Here is a 13557-nt window from a genome sequence, read left to right as displayed (position 1 = left end):
GCATTGTTTTCATCCTGTTGAAATTAATCTCTTGAGATTGACATCCACTCAGCTTAGGTGGAGACTATTTCAAATTGCTTAGTGTGAAGTAAGTGCAACTAGTAGAAGCCAGAAAATGCCAACTGTTATGTGATTGTTTCCTTGCCTAGTGTGATATGTTACTCAGAAGCATTTTTTTCTTCTTTAGACTAAAGCCTGCACCTCTAACGCCTGAGTTACTCAAGAAAGTTTCAGGCTTGCCAGAATCCTGGGACTGGAGAGATGTGAATGGTGTCAATTATGTCAGCCCTGTTCGGAGTCAAGGTAAAAAAAGAAAAATCAAAACTCTGAATGACATGCTCTAGAGCTCCTTTGCACCTTGTAATTTGCTATTAACAGGAAAGTTTTATCTAGTCTCTTGCAGTTGACAGACTGCACCTTTACTATGAATCACCTGCACAAACTGGGTGGAGTCCTGATTGACAACATTGTGTGAAAATAGATGGTGGTACTGGCTTATGCAAACAGCAGTGTCCCTTGCTGGAGTGGAAGTCAGTTATGAGAGTGCCCTACATAAAGACAGCTCTCAAGTTTTGTCCAAACAGTCTCAGTCATGGTTTTCTGCACACTGACAGAACTGATGTACATTTAATTCTTTCCCTGATTCATGCTGCTGTTTTTTAAATTATCATGCAGCTTTAATGAATAAACCCATGAAAATTGTTTATACTGCTGCCAAATCTTATCACCTCAATAACTTTAGGAGTTACTTAAATGGCTAGTTGCAAGAGTGGCAGTCACTATGAAAAGTGTGGACACTGATAAATAAAAAGTACTGGTAAAAACTTTTTTTTTTCTCCTTTGCCCCTGTGATAGGGAAGCTCAAAGTAGACTTAAAAGGATACCATTCTGGTATATGTTTATTCCATAGGGCATGCTTTTATAGCACTGCCATGTGAGATACCTGAATCAGATGGTTACATACTAGAGGCTAAGAGTGGACTTGGTTAATGTGTCCCTTCCCTGCACCTCTGTTTCCAAATAAACTTGCATCTACCAGTAGCTATCTGGTTGCAGCTTTGGGCTGAAGGGAACATAACATTAGCATGGTGGGGTGGCGATGATTTAAATCCCTGTTCCATCATTTATAGCTTAGTTGTCCTCCCAGATTCTGTCAGCTGGACTCCTGGTAGCAGAAGCAGCATAGGAAGGCTTGTGGAAGTTCTAGCTCACAAGCTGGCACATGGCATCGCTGAAAGATGGCAACAGGAAATGATAGTCCTACAGAGGTGCGAGTCCTGTATTTTTTCCTGGTGTGAACTGTGAATATCACAAGGGCCCTTTTGCCTTCCGAACAGTTGTACACTTGGTCCCAAACTTACCCTTCTCCATTGTGTTACCTCAAAATTTCTCTAAATGAGAACCAGTCTGTTGCTTGCAGTAATAAAGCTGCCTACACTTTTTCTGTAATCTGAGAATCCATGCTGAGTATGTTAAATGTCTATGGGATATGCATTCTGCTCTGTTAAATTAGAATTTTAGCTTTCAGGCTTTCAAAAAAAACCAACAAAACAAAACCTCCAAAAGATGACTGTCTACAAAATAGCGCTGGCATACAAATTAAGTCCTGGTTATGGTAGCTTGTATGATTTTCTGAGGCACTGGATGTCAATGTTTCATTAAAATGATAGTATTAGAAAGTCTTAGTTGTATACCATTAAGATTATCAGATGACTAATTAGAAAATGCCATGGGGAAAAGGCTGCAAGCAGTAAGATACAAGTTGTCTGGCATGTGCAGTGAGAATTTTATAAATTACAAGATCATGTTTTTGCAGATCTCACAGGCTTGTGGAGTTGCTGCTCTTTACCTAAGGAGAAAAAAAACAAACGGTGTCTGAAGTGGACAAGAATTAAGAGAAATGTGCATTCTCTGTAGAATACCTTAAAACATGGCAGTTGTGTTGGACTGTAGTATTTACAGCTGGCATGTTAACATCCCTGCTAGCATTTCCTAGAGTCAAGAAAGTAGAGGTTGAGTTCTCAGGTTGTTTATAGAGCAGTAACTGCATCTTTGAGGCAAGAGATGTGTTGTCTTTGAAGTTAACCCTATTGTTGCTTGTTATCAACTTTACAGGGGGGAGAAGAGAGGAACCCACAGATTTTGTTAGCCTTAGAGTACAGTTCCAATTTCTTGCTGACTTCTTTCTGCAAGCTTTTTCTGCAGATCAAAGCAGATGAAAAGCCTGGTCAGCTGATTGTTCATTAGATGTGCTGTGTGTCCTCCTTACTACTTGTAATGTAACAGCCCTTTGCAGTAGAGTGAGTGGAATCTGATGTGGCTGAAGCATTGACTCTGGAAGAGAATTTGTGGGAAGTCTCAGAAAAGCAACTACTCTTGCAGCTGTGTTGGCTCTCAGCTGATACAGCGTGGTTGTCATGCTGTGGGCCTCACAAATACCAGTGTGGTCACAGGGAAGAAATTTAGGAACGACCCCAACAGACTTCAGACTGAAATGGTTGTGTTCATTGTATTTTTACATTTTTTGCACACAAAATGCAACAAAGTCTTCTGCAGTGTGGCCCAGCTCAGATGCTGTGACTGTACAATGAGTGAGAGGCACCTTTCACTGCTTTGGTTTGCCCTACTGGGCAAAGAGCATTCATGTTGAGGCTGATTTTGCCCCTTCTCTTCAGAGAGATGTCTAACTGAGTGAAGGTGCAGTTTCAGAAAGTCTTGCTTTTGTAACAGCGCTGCTTTTATACACCTACACAGTTCAGGAGGAAGTATTTTGTTTTGTTCCTCAAGCCTCCCCCATTTTCATAGCTCTGCAATATTTGGCTTTCCTACTGTCAGGGAACAAAAGGAAATCGGGCAGCTCGGTGACAATCAGTAGATAAAATAGGACCTCATCCAAGTAATTGTCCTTCCCTGTGATGCTTGTCATTCCACTTCCAAAGGTTTTTAACGTGTTACAGGAAGCTCCTAGGGACTGAAGAGACCTAAAACTAGAAGCAATACTAAATTTTGATGCAAAAGTAAGGAGACTTGCTGCTTCTACCAGGAAACAAGTGAAATTAAGGTGCCTCTGAAAAGCCAGTGTACAATTACATGCCCTTGGGAAGTAAGGGGAGCTGGGATGAATCCACTGTGTCAAACCTATTTATACCACTAGACTCTCAAAAGTCGGTTATTTTAGGGGTAGCTTTAGAGGTGGAATATTTTTTCAACTGGAAAGTACAGCATTAAATCCATTGGTAGGTTGAAATAATCTAGAACAATATCATCAGCATTCACTTGAAAGAGCTCATTGCCCCTTAGCATATGTGCTCCATAAAGGGTTATAGTCTGAGGCAGTAGGTTATGAGCCCTGCTAATGTGGTCCCTGTAGGTTCATTCTGAAGGAATAGCATAGCTTCTAAATGATACTACTGGAAAACACTGAAGAGCAATATATTGTCTCTTATTCTTGAATAAGCTCGGTGTTGCTTCAGGAGTTTAGAACTGTTTTTTGACTTGCATGCTTAAAAGCTAAATGTGTATTGAAAATTTTTGTTCTTTTGGTGTTCAGCTTCTAATCACTATCTGGCAGGTTTTGACTTTTTTCAGTAGACTCTTGCTAGAGTTGTACCTGAATGCAGGTGACTTGCCTTGTTTATGTTACTGACTGCTCTTTGTGGTTCCTCTTTCTCCTTTCCTCAGACCCATGTGGCAGCTGTTACGCATTTTCCTCCATGGGAATGCTGGAAGCAAGAATACGTATCCTCACAAACAACACTCAGAAACCAATCCTTAGTCCCCAACAGGTGGTGTCTTGCAGCCTCTATTCTCAGGGTAAGTACACTGATGTATACAAAGGTAACTTTCAGTAATGATAGTGCTGCAGAAGGAGACTGTATATTAAAAACTTCCATGCCTTCCTCATCACCCATGATTTAGTTTTATCATAAAGTATGTGGTAGGCTATACTTTATAGCACTTTTGTGTTTTTTGAAAGGTTGCAGAAAATATTCCAGAGTCGTCAACCCGCCTTACTGTAGGAATGGGATTGAACCAGGAGTAGGTGGCCTCATGCTTAGGCTGTTACATGGTTTTAGGCAGATCTGCCTGGGAGATGAGGAATATCTAAGGAGGAGGGCTAAAACTGTAGCTAAATTGCAGTGTGTAACTAGAAAGAGTGGAACTAAGTATCTTCCTAAAAGTATATTCAGAGGGAGGAGGATATGAGCAAAAGCAGTGACTAAAGCTTTCTAAAGGACAGTGCCTGTGTTAGGACAGGTCTTTTTACTGTGTGTAACTAACTGCTCTTCCTGATGTGGAGTGTCAGGAGCAATTGGATAATAACATGATCCATGCATTGGTGTTACCAGTATAGGTCCCACTGATGTGACTTTTGTCTTGTGTGTTTTCAGAAAGCTAGCTAAAGCTAACTGGAATACAAGGATTATCTGGGTCACTGCCGTTTGTGCTCAATCCTGTAACTAAAAGTATTCTAAAAGATAAGAGTAGAAGAGTCTCCCACCTCAAATAACTGTCCAAGGGAATAAGCAGATTTTTTTGTTGTTATTTAGGTTGTCTTGGTGGCTTCCCATATCTCACTGCTGGAAAGTATGTCCAAGACTTCGGTGTGGTGGAAGAGGACTGCTTCCCGTACACAGCACAAGATTCTCCATGCGTTTTCAAGCATAACTGTTACCGGTACTACACTTCTGAGTACCACTATGTTGGTGGTTTCTATGGAGGCTGCAATGAAGCCCTGATGAAACTCGAGCTTGTTCAGCATGGGCCAATAACTGTTGCCTTTGAGGTTTACAGTGATTTCATCCATTATGAAGAGGGAATCTACCATCACACTGGGCTGAAGGATGACTTCAATCCTTTTGAATTGACCAATCATGCTGTCTTGCTGGTGGGCTATGGTACAGACCCAAAAAGTGGTGAGAAGTTCTGGATTGTGAAGAACAGCTGGGGCACCTCGTGGGGGGAAGATGGTTACTTCAGAATCCGCCGTGGCAGTGACGAATGTGCAATTGAAAGCATTGCAGTGGCTGCAACTCCTATTCCAAAATTATAAGTGCAGAGGTCTTCATCCAGTGCCTTGTCCCCAGCCGTAAGAACATACTGATTGTTAGAGACTGCGGTAGCTTGAACTAGGGGAGCTTTAATGAGGTTTTCCAGAATAGAGCAAACAGTTTCCCTCTGGGAGGATGAACACTGTTAGCTCTGCTCTGTGCGCTGCAGGCTTCCTCTCAAGTCTGACAATAGATCATCTAGAATGCATCGGCTGTTTTGGTAACAGTGGTGATAGTTACTCATCACTGGATCTATATCTTCAGTCAGCAGTTGCATTTTTCTTCTGTGGACAATCTTGAATGTCAGATCGGAGGGAAGCATCTGCTCTGATAATCTCGAACTACTCTGAAAAGACACTGTAGTGTCTTACTTCTCAGAAATCAGGAAGTCACTGCGTCTTAGAACATAAGTGTGTATTGGGGAGGCAATGGGCAATTACACTGATTAAAAGGAAGTTTTAAAGCTTTAAGTGTCCTGCAAAAGCTGTGTGTAAAACCCTTATGACAGTGAAAATCAATTCTACATTTCAGACTGTTGCTAAATGTTCCCATTCTGGATTTTATGGCTGTGCTTTGCAATTGATCATCTTGGAATTCAATAAAAATTACTGCACTCCTAGAGGAGTTTGTACTTGTGGAAGTAGTTTATTCTTTCAGTGACCCATCTTAAGTTTCGGACTTTTTACTTTAGCATGGTCTAAACTGGTGGGGAAGGAGGATGAGAGGGGAGAGGAACTAGGAATCATCCAGCTGAGACCAAGTTTCTTGCAGCAGCATTAAGCAAGGTTGTCCAGGAGTTTAGTAGTCCTTGCTGTGGCTATGGGACAATTCATTGAGTAAATTGGCTAATTGCCCAGTAATCCTGCTTAAATCCTCTCTGTTAATCTCTTGCCCTATTCCTTTCAAACCTACAAGGTAGAGAAATAGAGTTGAGGGGAGGATTGCAACACTTGGAATTAACAATTTATTTCTAGGTGAAACTCAGCTGTAACACAGTACTTGGTTAATGCAGCACTGGGCTTTACTGTTCTTCACATGGATAAATAGGAGTGACTTAGAGGCAAGTCCTGGTTGTATGGGTAGAATATGACTTCTTTGCTAATCTGTTAAAGTAATATGTGACCAGAGTAATTAGTATTTTTATAGACAGAATATGATCTTAAGGGTTTTTTTAAGTTTTAAAAGATGGAAAGTGGAACAGTTGTCTAATCAAAATATCCCATTTAACTCAGAAGGGAAAACTCCCTTTTACTTCAGTAGCAAAATTTCACAGGAGCTACTTGACTCTAGTTTACTCAAACTGAGGACCAGGGGAAGGATATCTGTGGTTTTGGCTTTCTTTTTTTGAACACCCTGCCAAAAATTACCAAGCCATGTTTGGAAGTTTAGAATTTGTGTTTTGCCAGAATTTGAACAAGGACCTCTGGAATTGCTTATATTGTGCATTGGGTGCTTTTAGCTGAGAGAATTGGGGATGGGGGGAGAGCAGGGCATTTGTTCCTTCCCACTTGGATTATTTGGTGTTACTGCAAAACTGAGAGTCCTGTGGGCCCTTAACCCCTTGGTAGCAGCTGCAGTACAGCATGAAGATGTGTAATTCTCCCACACACCTCTTTGCCTAAAATGTACAACCAAGTGCACAATTTCTCTCTTGTGCTTCTCCCTCTCTTCCACTTTCTTCTTCCATAACAGTGTTTTCCCTGGGGAAAATGTTACGGGGGTGGGAGAGGCAATAATGCTTTCCCCCAACAGTGTGTGCATGACTTCTGTCTGTTGTGTTATTGGGCATAAGAACAGTGTGATAGTTTGTGTACTGATAAACAACCACTACCCTTTTTACAGGCATTGATTTGAATTATAGTAATAAAACTAAAGCTGAAAATTGCTTGAAATGATCAAGGATGGAAGAAATTGTTGCCTGTGCTTTCATTTTGGAAGACAAGATGATGTTGGCTACAGTGCAGTGCCAGTAGCAAGCTTCCTGCTATGCTGATCTTACAGCTACACAGCTTGACTGAGCTTGGATAGCAGCTTCTCTATACATAGGCAGCCATGTTGACATCAGTATAAACTCTCATGAGGTGCAGAAGATGGTCTTCTTTGTATAGGTGATCTGCAGGCTTGTCCTACCCCTCCGTGAGTGCCTGTGGTTTTGCTACACAGATAAAATGCATTTTGAATACCCCATGTATTTGGAAGTGTCAGTTCATAATAGGCAAATATTTTCATGAAGTTACAGCTTTGTATGGATGTGCTAGGTGCTTGAATTTCTTTAACGTCTGTAACGCTTGAGATTAGCTTGAGAATAAGGTTGTAAAACCTAGGCATTTCTTACTATTTTTATTATCCTTCAGCCATCAGGAAATCAACTCGTTATCATCAAACTCCTGCTGACACTCATAGCACTATGAATATAAAAATACTTGCTATTCACTGTGCCTTGTATCATGTTAGCTACATGCACTTTGAGTAAGAGTATGTGGTGTTTTCTTAGAAATTCCCATGTCTACCCATCTGTCACTGCTTGTATGTGGCAGCTGCGCTGGTGCGAAGGTGAGGATGGGAGAGTTCTCAGAGTGGTCTGTCCCCATTACTTACTGCCCCCAGTGACTACCGTCAGATGTTTTCTTAGAAATTCCCATGTCTACCCATCTGTCACTGCTTGTATGTGGCAGCTGCGCTGGTGCGAAGGTGAGGATGGGAGAGTTCTCAGAGTGGTCTGTCCCCATTACTGCCCCCAGTGACTGCCGTCAGATGGACTTGTTTGCCTCTGGCCGACTGCGGTATGTGAATGTCCCTGTTTTCTGTATTTCAGAACTGCACAGAGAAAGGTCAGTCAGCCTGACGGAGCTAGTATGTGGCCAACATGACGTATTTGGATTCTCAACTTTTATTTGGGATTGTGGGCCAAGTACACAAAGTATATTTGGGAGCCACAGGCTGATGACCAGCCTGAGCATTTCCTTCCCGCAGGCCAAAAGGGATGCAACTGCAAGAACTGGTAAACCTTGGAAGTGAGGAGGTACCACTCCACTTTGTGATGGTGCAGGCTGTGACACAGCTTCACCCCCTCACATCCTTCCAGCTCCTCAGAAGTTAAGGAGTGGGGCTAAGCTTGGCTGTAAGGAGTACAGAAGACTGGAGATAAACTACTGCCCACAAAATAAACAAAATGGAGAGACTTGGGTCTCTGCAACTTCAATTCACCTTTTTTTAAGAGTCTATAGTTTGTTTATATGACTTCTACCAATAAGTGATGTGTTATCTGGAGTAGCTTAAAAAGGGAAACAAGGAGAATAATTACAGCTTTGGCAAATATACCTTGCAGTGAGCAAGTAGGGGCCCAAGTTATTTAACTTCTCAGGGAAGGTTACTAGATAACGTCATGGCTGATAAATACTTAGAGGGTAAACAGAGCTGATCATCAGCCCAGCAAATGGAGATATTAAAAGCTCGATGTTTTGAAAATTAATACATAGAGAGGACAAATAAGCTATAGCTGTTTAAGAGTGAGTGTGTTAAATCCTTAAAATCTATCAAGGGCTGTGGTGGAGTCTCCATCACTGGAGTTGGGTGATTTTCCAGTTTGAGCACGTCCCCTGGCACCAGAATTGCTCAGGGAATCCTGCGATTGGTTTATGAAGGAGACATGGCCGGATCATTTATGACTCCTTCTTGCTCTGTGATCTGAGAACTTGAAACACAAGGTGACTTTTAACTTCCAAAGTTGTCAGTCTAACTTTGCGCCATAAACTGCATGTAAAGCAAAAGCAGAGAGTTTTTCCTAATTTGTTCAAACTACTGAAACTCGGACTGAGTAGTTTTAGAGTTGTATTGGTCCAGGGGTCTTGGGAAGACAGGGAAAACCGCAATGTGCACCAATGCAGCTTATTGAAATAGCAAGCCCAGGAGAATATACTTTGATAACTGCTTGGATTTTGTTTTTTTTAAATGACCTACACTTCATCCGTTGCTTTCCTCTCCATTGCTGGAGGCTTAGAACTAGTTTGTAAAGTGAATTTAAGACCATTGGACTGCTTTAAAAGGTTCTGTTAACATCAGACTTCCTATGACTTCTGAAAATATTAAGCTATATTTCTCAACTACTTGGTTTTCAAGGTGTGATTAAAACAAAGCTGTAGGTATTGTTAATGGAACACTTGCAAGGACGTCAAATGGAGGATTTTGAAAAGCATTTTTTCTCAATTTTTGTATTTAAAAAGGGAGGAATACTTTTTTTAACATTTATTTTAGGAAAAAAAATTAGAAGACAGTGTCATGGTTTAACCCCAGCCACCGACTAAGCACCACAGAGCCACTTGCTCACTCCTCCTCCCGCCCCTGGTGGAATGGGGAGGAGAATTGGAAAAAGGTAAAACCTGTGGGTTGAGATAAGAACAGTTTCATAATTGAAATAAAATAATAATAATGATAGTAATTAAAAGGGAGACAGCAAAAAGAGAGAGAGAAATAAAACCCATGAAAGACAAGTGATGGACGATGCAATTGCTCACCACCCGCTGACTGATGCCCAGCCCATCCCTGAGCAGCAATCGGCCCCTCCTGGCCAACTCCTCCAGTTTCTGAACTGGGCATGACGTCCTGTGGTATGGAACATCCCTGTGGCTACTTGGGGTCAGCTGTCCTGGCTGTGCTCTCTCCCAGCTCCTTGTGCACCTCCTCATTGGCAGAGCATGGGAAACGGAGAAGTCCTTGACTTAGGGTAAGCACTGCTCAGCAACAACTAAAACATCAGTGTGTTATCAGTATCGGTCTCATACTAAATCCAAAACACAGCACTGTACCAGCTACTAGGAAGAAAATTAACTCTATGCCAGCCGAAACCAGGACAGATGGACTAAGGAAGCATTTTTTCAGTGGTTTCAGTCTACCAAAAAGCATCTTTTACCAAGATTTTCAGTTTTCACTTTCTCATTCTTCCCCTCCCAAACACCGTAGCAGGTTTTTGTTTTCCCACTAAATCATTCACTTCAGAAAATTAGTTTCTGGTATGTGTCAAAATTCCCTTTAAAACATCAAAGCTATCACTGATTTCACTTTCACGTCAATAGATGGGGCTTCCTTAACTCTGCTTTAGACGATGAGCAGGGATAGAGCTGCCTGATATAGCTGGAACTGTCTCACTTTGGGTTGAAACAACGTAGGAAATGGTGTGGGCTCCAGAATGTGCTGAAGAGCACGGCCTAATGCCTGGAGCCTCTGGGGGATGTGGTGCAGGAGCGGGCAAGGAGAGAGGTTTGGGGAGGGATGATCTGTGCCCAGGTCTGCCGGTGACTTTGTGGGAGCTCTGGGGTGCTGCAGGAATGGGGCAGGGATGGCTGTGAGGGGTTCAGGTGGCCTGAACCACTGTGTGGAGGTGTCTGACCCTGCTAAGCGTCTCACAGCACAGCCTTACTAATTTGCACCCTCATTTGCACCACTTTGGCTGAGAGCAAAATAACCCTTGAATTGTCAAATAAAGTGTATTAGCTAGGTCAGAGAGCCTATGGGTGCTAACAGTCTTGTACTCAGACTGATTCATGGCTGTCTCTGGTTTCCCCCACCGCAGTGCATTATACATGTAGAGGTATCTAGCCACTTTTAAAAAAAAGTTGATCTCAATTTGAAGTTTGAATTTGAAATTTTGAGGGAGAGCTGAAGCGTATTTAAAAAAACCCAACTAACTCCTTTCCATATCCTGAACTATATGGGCAGCATATGATAACCAAAGAAAAGGTGGAATCTTTGACTACAGTGTGAAATAATAAAACATACTTGGCTACCCCTTCTGAACAGTGAGTTTCAAGTGAAAAGGCTTGCACGCTGTTTGACTGAGAGCCAGGGTATCTTGTGTGATGAGGAGAAGGTGTCGGGGAGTGCAGCCCAACCAAGCTGAGGTTTCTCTGCTGGTTGCTATGGCTTCTGGATGTGCTGTGAGCTGAAGCAGTGTGTGAGCATGTCTCTGTGTGTGTGTTTAGGCTTCCAAAATAGTAAGAAACATTTAATGGCAGCTGGGAAGATATTAATAACCTGCAACATTAGGAGGTGGCCAGGTACAGTACATTAACAGAGCATCAGTTTTTATCAGTTCCCTCTGAATGACAGGTGAGGCAGGGGAAGTTGAAGCCTTTTTGTACAGGCTACAGAGAAACAGGCAGGTGCATATGCAGAATTTTTCTGTAAGAGGAAAGACACTGTCATGTACCTCTGCCAGTTGTTCCTAATCGCTTCATTTGGATGATCAGCTGACTAGAAGGCTGAGGTACTCAATGACTCTTCTGCCTCAGTGTTCACTGCCAAGTGTTCCAGCTACATCACCCAAGTCTCAGAAGGCAAAGGCAGGGACTGGGAGAATGAAGAACTGCCCACTGCAGGACAAGATCAGGTTCGAGACCATCTAAGGAACCTGAAGGTGCAAGAGTCCATAGGACCTGATGAGATGCATCCGCGGGTCCTGAGGAAACCGACAGATAAAGTGGCTAAGCCACAGTCCATTGTGTTTGAGAAGTCATGACAATATGGGAAAGTTTCTGCTGACTGGAAAAGGGGAAACATAACCCCCATTTTTAAAAAGGCAAAAAAGGAAGACCTGGGGAACTACAGGCCAGTCGATCTCACGTCTGTGCCCAGCAAGATCATGGAGCAGATCCTCTTGGAGACTATGCTAAGGCACATGGAAAACAAGGAGGTGATTGGTGACAGCCCACAGGGCTTCACTAAGGGCAAACAGTGCCTGACAAATTTGGTGACCTTCTATGACGGGATTACAGCATTGGTGGATAAGGGAAGAGCAACTGATGTCATCTACCTGGACTTGTGCAAAACATTTGACACTGTCCCACATGACATCCTTGTCTCTAAACTGGAAAGACATGAATTTGATGGGTGGACCACTCAGTGGATAAGGAATTGGCTGGATGGTCACACTCAAAGAGTTGCGGTCAACAGCTCGACGTCCAAGTGGAGACCAGTGACGAGGACGTTCCTCAGGGGTTGGTATTGGGACCAGTGCTGTTTAACATCTTTGTCGGTGACATGAACAGTGGGATGGAGTGCACCCTCAGCAAGTTTGCCGAGGGAGTTTTTACAAGGGCATGTAGTGATCGGACTAGGAGGAATGGCTTTAAACTGGAAGAGGGAATATTTAGATGAGATATTAGGAAGAAATTCTTCACCATGAGGGTGGTGAGGCACTGGCACAGGTTGCCCAGAGAAGCTGTGGATGCCCCATCCCTGGAAGTGTTCAAGGCCAGGTTGGATGGGGCTTTGAGCAACCTGGTCTGGTGGAAGATGTCCCTGCCCATGGCAGGGGGGTTGGAACTAGATGGTCTTTAAGGTCTCTTCCAATGAAACCATTCCATGATTCTATGATTCTATGACTTGATCCAGCAGATGCTATTTAGGATGAGATGCACGAGCTAAATTAATCTCTCTCATGGTAACACCTCATTAGGCTGATAGTTTAGCTCTTTCTTCTCCAAGCACATTTTGCTATTTGCACTTTAAGATGTATATATGCATGTTTATACTTGAAGTGATTCCTAGGACCTCTGACTTACCTCAATAAGTACAGAATATTTTTTAGGGCTCTGTAGAAGAGGTGATATGACTTTAGCAATACCACAGGTGATAAATTTTAAGTACTGTCATAAGCACCAAAGTTATTAAAAGTGATGTTTTTGCCCTAGGAGGGTTTCAGAAGTTTGGAAAACATTGTGCATTCTTACATGTGCAGCAATTCCAATACTGGTGCTCTGCATGTAAGATGGGAAAAATTTCCAGAAATATTACTAGCTGTACAGAATCCTTACAATTATATTTATCAAAAGATATATAATAAATACAACATGAATTTTTTAAAACCTCATTTAATTACCTTTTCTATTACTGTCTTCATATATTCAACACTTGTGACAGTAATATAATATATAATGATGGTTTCTTCTATTATCCTGTTTAGCGTTTTGCCAGAAAAAATTTTTGATCTGGACTGTACATGGGATTCCCTAACATTTTTCTTCTCATAAGCATTGACAACTGAAGGAAACCGAGTATCTATCTCAGAAGACAACTGTTGCTGAAAGCAGACATGCTGTGACCTCTGGGAGGCCGTTACTTCACCTGGAAACCAGGATACCCAAAGCAACAGCCTCCTGACTCGGTTCGCTACTCTGCTCTTGGTCCAACTGCGCCTTTCCTGCTCCCAGCCCCACTTCTGCATCACAGTTCTTGTAAATCTCTTGAGCCCACTTAAAATCCTGATTCTATTGTGAGACCCTCTCACCTCACCCTGTAGGTGTTTAGGCATAAATAGGAATACTCCAAAAGTTCAACATTTGCAGGTTGGGTGACGAAGTCTGCAGTCTGTACTGTCCTGTTGCTTTGCACAAAGATTTCCTTCTAAATCTCATACATTAATAAGGCTGCTGAGGCTGTGAATTTTATCACTCAGCTATGTTTCTCCCTCCTTTTTTGAAGCCCTCTATTAACCTTGGGATTATATGCA

General features: G+C 42.4%; 1 protein-coding gene across 1 annotated transcript in view; it reads left to right on the top strand.

The window, feature by feature from the left end:
* CTSC (cathepsin C) overlaps positions 1–5076 on the top strand; it is a 15370-nt gene extending 10294 nt beyond the window's left edge. The window contains exons 4-6 of the mRNA XM_009701910.1: positions 188–303; positions 3682–3813; positions 4551–5076. Coding sequence (XP_009700212.1) covers positions 188–303; positions 3682–3813; positions 4551–5053 — 751 coding nt within the window. The 3' untranslated portion in view covers positions 5054–5076. The remainder of the gene's footprint in view (positions 1–187; positions 304–3681; positions 3814–4550) is intronic.
* The last annotated feature ends 8481 nt before the right edge of the window (positions 5077–13557 follow it).

The sequence above is a fragment of the Cariama cristata genome, unplaced genomic scaffold (assembly GCF_000690535.1).
Source record: "Cariama cristata isolate BGI_N322 unplaced genomic scaffold, ASM69053v1 scaffold2686, whole genome shotgun sequence".
NCBI lineage: Eukaryota > Metazoa > Chordata > Aves > Cariamiformes > Cariamidae > Cariama > Cariama cristata.
This window is presented reverse-complemented; position numbering and strand designations above follow the sequence as displayed.